This window comes from Garra rufa, chromosome 24 (genome assembly GCF_049309525.1).
Source record: "Garra rufa chromosome 24, GarRuf1.0, whole genome shotgun sequence".
Classification (NCBI taxonomy): domain Eukaryota; kingdom Metazoa; phylum Chordata; class Actinopteri; order Cypriniformes; family Cyprinidae; genus Garra; species Garra rufa.
In genome coordinates, this window is record NC_133384.1 from 35,559,214 (window position 1) to 35,569,737 (window position 10,524).

General features: G+C 30.6%; 1 protein-coding gene across 3 annotated transcripts in view; it reads left to right on the forward strand.

Annotated features, from left to right (window-relative positions):
• The window catches only part of LOC141300027 (myosin-binding protein C, fast-type-like), a 39,782-nt gene extending 32,481 nt beyond the window's left edge, over positions 1-7,301 (forward strand). For all 3 annotated transcript variants that reach the window (XM_073830327.1, XM_073830328.1, XM_073830329.1), the window contains 4 exons: positions 159-318; positions 1,303-1,439; positions 1,708-1,894; positions 6,747-7,301. In XM_073830327.1, the coding sequence (XP_073686428.1) occupies positions 159-318; positions 1,303-1,439; positions 1,708-1,894; positions 6,747-6,772 (510 nt within the window). In that variant the 3' untranslated portion in view covers positions 6,773-7,301. The remainder of the gene's footprint in view (positions 1-158; positions 319-1,302; positions 1,440-1,707; positions 1,895-6,746) is intronic.
• Positions 7,302-10,524: the final 3,223 nt, after the last annotated feature.

Below are 10,524 nucleotides of genomic sequence, written 5' to 3' on the forward strand. Positions count from 1 at the left end.
GATTTATCATCTTTTTTTGATCTCAACAGCATCCATCTATTTACGATAGGGTCTTTGGAACAACATGAGGGTGAATAAATGATGACAGAACTTTTATTTGTTGGGTGAATGACTCTGTTTATCCATCACTTCATCATGTGTAATGTTCTCACCTGTAGGAGTGGTTTACGGTGTATGAGCACAATCGCCGCACTAACTGCACCATCTCTGACCTTGTCATGGGAAACGAGTACATGTTCCGCATCTACAGCGAGAACCTCTGCGGACTCAGTGAAGATCCCTGCATGAGCAAGAACACCGCTGTCATTGCCAAGACCGGTCAGTGTGGTGAACGCCATACATGTTAGGAAAATTTCACAACAATAGTGAAACTTACAGATGCTCAACTGCTAGCTAACTAATTCATTTTGCTTATTAAAAAAGGTAAAAAAAAATATATAAAAATAAATAATAAATTATATACACTACCAGTCAAAAGTTTGGACACACTTGACTTAATTATTATTTTTTTTTTTACATTTATAGTCAAATATTAATTATTTAAAAAAATCAACACAAAAAAACAAACAAACTTGAGAGTCAATCAAATTGAATAATAATTAGTTTATTTAATTATTTATGTGAATATAAATCATTTTAAAAGTATGTATTAATTTTAATTTTACATTTTGGATTTAATTTATTATTAAAATAAATTATTAAAATATGAATAATTTACAATTATTTAATGTTACATTTTTAAGATAAGATTTGCTCAATTAAATCTTACAATTATACATTTTTTATGTAAATATATAAAACATTTTAAATAAACTAATTTAAATTTTATATTTTAAATGTAATTATTATTAATTTATTTGGTTTAATTATTTATGTGAATATAAATAATTTTAAAAGTATCTATTAATTTTAATTTTACATTTTGGATTTAATTATTAGTTGTGGAAATATGAATAATTTACAATTATTTAATGTTACATTTTTAAGATAAACTTTTCTCAGTTAAATCTTAAAATTATTACATTTTTATGTAAATATATAAAGCACTTTAAATAAATTCAAAATGATTTGATCCCCCACTGATTTTGTACATTTGCCCACTACGAAAACATACATTTGTATTTATTTACTTAAATCCCAGCTTTTGTAATTTAATAAAATTGTGCATTCCTATAATTAATACAGTAGTACATTCACACAAACATTACATTGTCAGGACTGTGTTTGTTAGATATAATTTTAGTACTTTAATATCACATTTTTATAGACTTTAATGTCAATTTCTCTATGTCACACTCTCAGATTTGACACTGAAACAAGCTCCCTTCAAGGAGAAGGACATGACCTGTGCTCCTAAGTTCACCGCACCCCTCGTCGATCGATCTGTGACTGTCGGCTACAGCATGGCCATCAGCTGCGCCGTCAGAGGCTTGCCAAAAGTAAGACAATGATGATCATTTCAACAGACATACTGAGGACAGAGTCTTTGTCTTAAGCTCAGTATGTTGTTATATTTACTATTGGAAAAATGTACCTAAGAGATATCACCATATTTCCCAAAATCATTAATCACGTTCGACATCCTTCCCGTCTCCACAATCCACTGTAAAAAAAAAAAAACATAAAATGAAATGTATTTAGTTAATAAATAAACACTAAATTTCACCTCTGAGCAAAGCAATTTGACCTCTTTGTGTTTCTGTGCAGCCAAAGATCATCTGGATGAAAAACAAGATGATAATAGGTGACGATCCAAAGTTCCTGATGCAGAATAACCAGGGGGTTTTGACTCTTAACATCCGCAAACCCAGCGCCTTCGACAGCGGAAAGTACACTTGCAAGGCTGTAAATGACCTCGGAGAAGATGAGGTGGAGTGCAAATTGGAAATCAGAGGTAATATACATGCACACTGGAAAAAATTGATGTAGAAACAATTTTCAAGGAGAAATTGCTAGTAAATTCACAAATATTTACAAAGAAATTAAATATGAAATTTTGAAGTAGAACATCTTTGCAACTTCATTTACAACTGTAAAATATTTTATCTATATATAAAACCAGTTTAAAGTAGCTTTGATATATTAGTAGCAGTAGCCCAAAATTTTTCTTTTATGCCAAAAATTACTAGGATATTAAGTAAACATCATGTTGCATAAATATATTTTCTAAATTTCCTACCAAATATATATCAAAACCGAATTTTTGATTAGTAATATCCATTGCTAAGAACTTCCTTTGGAGAACTTTAAAGGCGATATAAAGGCTCAATATTTAGATTTTTGCACCCTTAGATTCCAGATTTTCAAATAGTTGTATCTTGGCCAAATATTGTCCTATCCAAACAAACTATACATCAATGGAAAGCTTATTTATTCAGCGTTAGGTGATGCAGTATTAATCTCAATTTTAAAAAAAAAATACCCTTATGACTGGTTTTGTGGTCCATGGTCACATATTATGAGGCAAATGTCTTAAAGGAGATTGTTTTTTGTTTTTTTTTAAACATTTCAGGATTTTTCTCCCTATAGTGGACTTCTATGGTGCCCCAAGTTTGAATTTCCAAAATGCAGTTTAAATGCAGGTTAAAAGGGCTCTAAACAATCCCAGCCGAGGAACAAGGGTCTTATCTAGTGGAACGATCGGTTATTTTCCAAAAAACATATAAAATGTATATACTTTTTAACCCCAAGTGCTCATCTTGTCTTGCTCTGGCTGAACTCTGTTTTTTCCAGTTCAAGACAGTTAGGGTATGTCGAAAAACTCCCATCTCATTTTCTCCCTCAACTTTAAAATCGTCCTACATCGCTTTTTTACCCTTTTTATAAAGGGTGTTTAATCTTCTTTGCATGTTCACTTTGCAAACACTGATTTTGAAATGACTTTTTTGAAGTTGAAGTTGAGGGAAACTAACTGTTTTGAACCAGAGATGCACAGACTACTCATGCACATCGCGGAGAGAATCAAGACAAGCATTTGAGGTTAAAAGTATATAAATCGTAATTTAAAAAAAAATAACCAATTGTTTTGCTAGATGAGACTCTTCTTTCTCATCTGGGATCGTTTACGGCCGTATTTGGGATCGTTTGAAACTGTATTTAAACTGCATTTTGGAAGTTTAAACTCGGGGCACCATAGAAGTCTGCTATATGGAGAAAAATCCTGAAATGTGTTCCTCAAAAAACAAAATTTCTTGAATAAAGTCCTGTGTGGAAACAAGAGTTGATTGTTTTAAACGCAGTACTCGAGTAATTCACTAGAGGGCGCATGTAGTACAGGGGCGCCTTCAGTGTTTCCTTAATTAAACTGCTGTGTCATGTTTTCTGACATGCTTGTGTCCCCAGTTAAACACTATTACCAGGGAAAGCTCTGTATAACATTAGAATCTGTCATCAGACAACATCCAGCTGGAAACTTACTCAACACACACAAAGAATATGAGCAAACAAAGTTACGCAACTGAACGTCTCTTAGGCAAATCATTGCTGGAGGAGGATGAATACATTTAAGGTGATTTATTTTAATGTATATGTGTCATACTGACAGCACGCAAGCTTTAGATGCAGGAAACAATTAGATGCTTTATGGGTTTCCAACTGTGCAACATGTTGCAGCAAGATAATTAAAGCAGGAAAGTCATACTTAATTTCACATTTCTCTTTTTAGTAATGCCACTGGCTGGCATTTAAAATAGCACATTATCATAGTGCTGCATTTGAATTCTGCACGCAGAACATATAAAGTAGATATTATGCACATTTTGTGCTCATTCGATTCACTCATCTTCACCATTTACAGTTAGGTATCAAAAGCCTGCTTGTTCATATTTCTGCAATTCATAAATCCATTAATCTGGTTAATATAACGTATATTGTAAGTTTACATTATATTTAACCTTCTTTTATATTTAATTTAGTAAATTTTAGGGATATCTAGGGATTTTTTTTACATTTAAATTTTTACATTTCTTCAGTTGCATTTAAGAATATTTATAAAAATGTTTAAATATGAATTATATTTTAGCCTATTTTTGGGTATTTTTACACTCTTTTCATGATAAAGACATTTATCCCTAAATATTTAAATATGTATTAAATTTAGCCTTATTTAAGGTATTTTCATTTTTTTGAAATGAAGGACATTTATCCCTAAAATGTTAAAATATGTATTATATTTAGCCTATTTTGGGGCATTTTTAAATTACATTATTGTTATGTAAGGACATTTATCCCTGAAAATATTTTAAAAAGTATTATATTTAGCCTATTTTAGGGCATTTTACATTACTTGGAAAACATTTAATAACATACATCCCTTAAATATTTAAATATGAATTATTTTTGGGCATTTTTAAATTACATTATTTATATTTAAATATGTATTATATTTAGCCTATTTTGGGGCATGTTTACACTATTGTCATGATATTTAAAGACATTTATCCGTAAACATATTTAAATATTTATAAAATTTTGCCTTATTTAAGGTGTTTTCATTTTCTTTTTTTTTTTTAAGGATATTTATACTTAAATGTTTAAATATGTATTATATTTAGCGTTATTTAAGGTATTTTTAAACTGGTTAAAACTGAAAAACATTTATCCATAAGTATTTAAATATGTATTAAATTTAATCTTATTTAAGGTATTTTTAAACTGGTTAAAATTTAAAGACATTCGTCCCTAAAAATGTTTAAATATGAATTATGTTTTAGCCTATTTTTGGGCATTTTTAAATTACACTATTGATATTTAAATATGTATTATATTTAGCCTGTTTTGGGGCATTTTTATACTATTGTCATGATATTTAAAGTCATTTATCCATAAACATATTTAAATATTTATAAAATTTTGCCTTATTTAAGGTGTTTTTATTTTTTAATTTTTATTTAAGGATATTTATCCTTAAAAATGTTTAAATATGTATTATATTTAGCCCATTTTGGGGCTTTTTTTTTTTTTTTTTTTTTTACATCATTTTCATGATATTTTAAGACGTTTATCTTTAAAAATATATTTAAATATGTATTAAATTTAGCCTTATTTAAGGTATTTTTAAACTGGTTAAAATTGAAAGACATTTATAGCTAAAAGTGTTTAACTATGTATTAAATTTAACCTTATTTAAGGTATTTTTAAACTGGTTAAAATTTAAAGACATTCATCCCTAAAACGTTTAAATATGAATTATATTTTAGCCTATTTCTAAAGGCATTTCTAATTTACATTACTGATATTTAAATATGTATTATACTTAGCCTATTTTTGGACCTTTTTTCAATTACATTAAGGATATGTAAGGACATTTATCCCTGAAAATATTTTAAAATGTATTATATTTAGCCTATTTTAGGGCATTTTTTCATTACTTTAATGACACTTAAGAACACGTATCCTTAAAAATATTTAAAAATGTATTATATTTAGTGTATTTTAGGGATTTTTTACATTTCTTCAATGGCATTTAAGGACATTTATTCCTGAAAATGTTTAAAAATTAATTATATTTGATCCTATTTTGGGGCATATTCAGCCTATTTATGACATTTTTACATTTCATTTATGGCATTTATGGACATTTATCACTATAAATATTTAAATATGCATTATGTTCAGCCTATTTCGGTCTATTTTTACATTATTTTGATGCCATTTGAGGACATTTAACTCTAAAAATATTACAACATTTATTATATTTAGCCTATTTATGACATTTTTACATTTCATTTATGGCATTTAAGGACATTTAACCCTAAAAATATTACAACATTTATTATATTTAGCCTATTTATGACATTTTTACATTTTATTTATGGCATTTATAGACAATTATCACTATAAATTTTTAAATATGCATTATGTTCAGCCTGTTTTTGGGCATTTTTACATTATTTTCATGACAGTTAAGAATGTTTATCCCTTAAAAAATGTAAATATGTTTTATATTTTGCACATTTTTAGGCATTTTTACATTTCATTTATGGACATTTTCACTATAAATATTTAAATATGCATTATGTTCAGCCTATTTTGGTGTATTTTTACATTATTTTGATGTCATTTAAGGACATTTAACCCTAAAAATATTACAACATTTATTATATTTAGCCTATTTATGACATTTTTAAATTTTTTTATGACATTTATCACTATAAATATTTAAATACGCATTATGTTCAGCCTATTTTGGTGTATTTTTACATTATTTTGATGTCATTTAAGGACATTTAACCCTAAAAATATTACAACATTTATTATATTTAGCCTATTTATGACATTTTTTTATGACATTTATCTACATTTATCACTATAAATATTTAAATACGCATTATGTTCAGCCTATTTTGGTGTATTTTTACATTATTTTGATGCCATTTAAGGACATTTAACCCTAAAAATATTACAACATTTATTATATTTAGCCTATTTATGACATTTTTACATTTCATTTATGGCATTTAAGGACATTTAACCCTAAAAATATTACAACATTTATTATATTTAGCCTATTTATGACATTTTTACATTTTATTTATGGCATTTATGGACATTTATCACTATAAATATTTAAATATGCATTATGTTCAGCCTATTTTGGTCTATTTTTACATTATTTCCATAGCATTTAAGGACATTTAACACCTCAGATTCTCATTTAAGTAATGCTAAAACATCATCATTATTGTTTTATGAGTAATAAAAATATACAGCATCTCACAAATGCTTTCTCTCTTTCCTGAATGCAGCTACGCCAATAGAGAAGAAGGACTAGGACGAATGACAGCAGCATCAACAGCAGAGATGAAACGGATGGGAAATGACATCGACTGAGTACGATCTGCCATAAACTTCTGTTTTAAAGTCATTTGTGTTTGCCAGGTTCTCTGTGTGAATGAAATAACTGACGGCGGCTCACGCGTTCTTATACTCTCGCTCTGGTTTTGTAGCTTTTGAAGGCTTTGAATAAACGCTCGGTTGACTGCATTAAGCCCCAGTGAGAAGTATTTTTATCAAAACTATAGCAACCGGTGACGTTGTGCTACAGACAATTATGCATGTTCAAAAACAATGGCTTTAATAGGGACTGCAAACACAGATCTGTCGACATATATCCTAGAATCAAACTGGTTCTGATCTAAGTCTATTATATAAACAGATTGCATATCTTAATGCTGTCTAATATGATTAAATTGCTTCATTTTGATAGAATATATGCACCCCAAACTGCATTGTATGTGTAACTTGTATGTGCATTTGTTGTGTTGCAGAACAGAAAATAAACTACTTTTATGACAACCTCACATCACCGATTTTACAACACATCCTGAGGTGAAGATAAAGCACACACCCAAACACATACAGAAGATAGTTCACACACTTTCTGCTCCCTCGATCCATTTATCTTTACAGCTAAATGTCTAAAGCCCACTAGATCGTAGATCCGTTATCAGTTTATAATATAAACAGTTTACCCAAACGGTGTTGAATAAAAAAAAAAGACATTAATTGACCTGTTTTAATGGCCTAGACAACATGTATTAAAAAGTGATGATGGGAAGATGCGGATTTTGTCACCTAGTATTGATTGGGATATGGTTTTTGACAAATGTTGTTGAATCTTAAAAAGTCCAGGGCATATTTATTCTCAAAATTAAAATGACAAAATATATATATATATATATATATAGTCAACTTTGGAAGTGGATCAAAACCTTTCATCAAAGTTGTCCTAAAAGCAAAACAATACCTGTGTTTTTGTCTTAGGACAACTATGATGAAGTTTTTTTGATCCAGGTCAAATGTTGACTACTATATACTATATATATAAACGCTTGTCTAGCATACTTTTGCATTACTTTCATGGCATTTAAGAAGGCATTTATCCTATATATTTAGCATATTTTATTTTATTATATTTTTTACATTTACCAATAAAAAATGTAAATATTTTGCATATTTTAGGGTATTTTTTTTTTACATTACTTTCATGATATTTAAGGACATTTTTAGATAAATATTTAATTATGTATTAAATTTAGCATATTTTAGGATATTTTTACATTCATTTCATGACATTCAGGCACATATACAAATAAAATATTTAATTGTGCATTATATTTAGCCTAGTTAAGGGTATTTTTACATTACATTCATGATATTTAAGAACAGTTATCTTTAAAAAAATAAATATTTATTATATTTTGCCTATTTTAGCGTATTTTTACATTACTTTCATCACATTTATTGATTAAATATTTAAATATGTTTAGCATATGTTAGGCTATTTTTACATTATATATATAATTAGGATATGAATAGCCAAGTATTGACAGCACAAAATCATAATAATAACAAAAACAAACCTTTCAGTTTGACTTGGCCAATTTACTGTATTAATTTGCATAAATCATTGCATGCAGTTGTGCTCAGCCACTTGGTGCTGCTGAGGCAATGCTGTAAGACCATCACCATAGTTTCTAGAGGTTTCCATGGCAACTGAGCCACTATATATCAGCCGAGATGGAGGGGAGAACGGCGGAGGAGAAGAGAGGAGAAGAGAGGAGGGGAGCAGAGAGGTGAGCTCTGGAAAGCAAAGGGGAGGGGAAAGCCAATGAGGGGAGCGGAGGGGAGAGTCAGACAGCAGGGAAAAAGGAGGAAAAAAAACACTGGCATGTCTTCAGAGACAATAAATACATGCATGTTAGAAAGAGAGAGAGAGAGCGCGCAGGCTATTTTCAGCCCGTGGTTGTCATGGAAACAGAGGCCTCGCTACTGATGCAGACGTTCAATGCTCACAGATGCTCGGCACTTGAATCTGATTAACAACAACTGGCGATTAGCTATCCCATATATATATATATATATATATCAAATATAACAAGTCAGTACTGTCAAGCCAACTTAAAGACTGTGACCTTAACCTACAGAGCCTTAGAAAGCGCTCAGATGAATACCACACAGTCACTACAGATCACACAAAGCATCACAGAGATGCATTTCGCACTAATGTGGACGCAGCCGAACACTTCTGTCAGTCGAGAGTGTACACGAGAAACGAGACGGTGGAAAAATACAGTAACGCATACAGTCGGTCACTGAGCGCCATCAATGCAGATGATTTCCAAGAGCGAAAGCACTATATGCTGATGCTCGATCACTGTTTTCAATCACTTGATTAGCAGCTCCCCCTCACTCGCTCCTCTCTGAAGGACAGAGGGTTTCCCACATTTCACAGTTGCTATGGAAACGCTGCAACGAGAACAGGGAGTGTATGCAGGAAGTGTGTGTGGCGTATAGGTGAGGCCGCAGGAAGAGCAGGACCGAACCAAGATCTCCCACATACAGTTTTCTAGAGCTACATGCTACTGGCTACAACTTTGTTTTTTTTTTGTTAATGTTTCTGAAAAGTCTTTTCTGCTCACCAAAGCTGCATTTATTCGATTCAAAATACAGTAAAATTAGTAAAAATTTGAAAAGTTACTGCAATTTTAGGATGAAATTTATTCCTGTGATACAAAGCTCAAGGTTCCTACGCAGTATGGAAAAGTATGGAATTTGATTTAAAGGGGTCATCGGATGCCCATTTTCCCCAAGTTCATATGATTCTTTAGGGTCTTAATGAAAAGTCTATAATATACTTTGGTTAAAAATTCTCAATAGTAGTGTAATAAAACATCAAAATCAGCTTTCCAAAACAACTCATTTTATTGCATGGTCCCTTTAAATGCAAATGAGCTCTGCTCGCCCTGCCCCTCTCTGCTGTGGGATTATGAGACGTAATGTTTACTTTAGCCGCATTTAGCAGCATTTAGTGGCAAAACTTGCCAACAAGCACATTATTAAGAAATGCCGTTTTAGCGGCCTCTGTCTATGTGCCGTCACACCGACAAGAAGCTGAGAATTACCTGATTTTAAAAAATGATCTTTGGGTGTATTTTTATCATTGTAGGGTGGTTGTGTACACAAACTGCCAACAAACATTAATGTTCAAACAACATGTAAAAGTTAGTTTGCATCCGATGACCCCTTTAAGTAATTTCCAGGTCTGGAAAAGTATGGAAAAAAGAAAGCAGAGTATGGAAAAATATTTGCCTTAATAGATGTTATTTACAAAGTGAAAAAAATATATTTTTTTAAAGAGGTCATATGATGTTGCTAAAAAGAGCATTATTTTATGTATTTGTTGTAATGCAATGTGTTTATGCAGTTTTAGGTTCAAAAAACATTATTTTTCACATACACGTACATTATTGTTGCTCCTCTTTGCCCAATCTTTCTGAAGATTTTTACAAAACTCATTGTTGATGGAAACCGAGGTGTTTTCTGATTGGCCAGCTATCCGGTGCATTGTGACTGGCCGAATACCTCAAGCTTGTGATGAAAATGTTATGCCCCTTATCATGCTGTTTCTAGGCATGGCGCGACAGAAACAATAAAACCCATTATAAACAAGGCATTTGTTGCATCCAGTGGGTACATAACTACTGATTATAATTCTGTCTTTTTACGCGTTGCATTGCATCG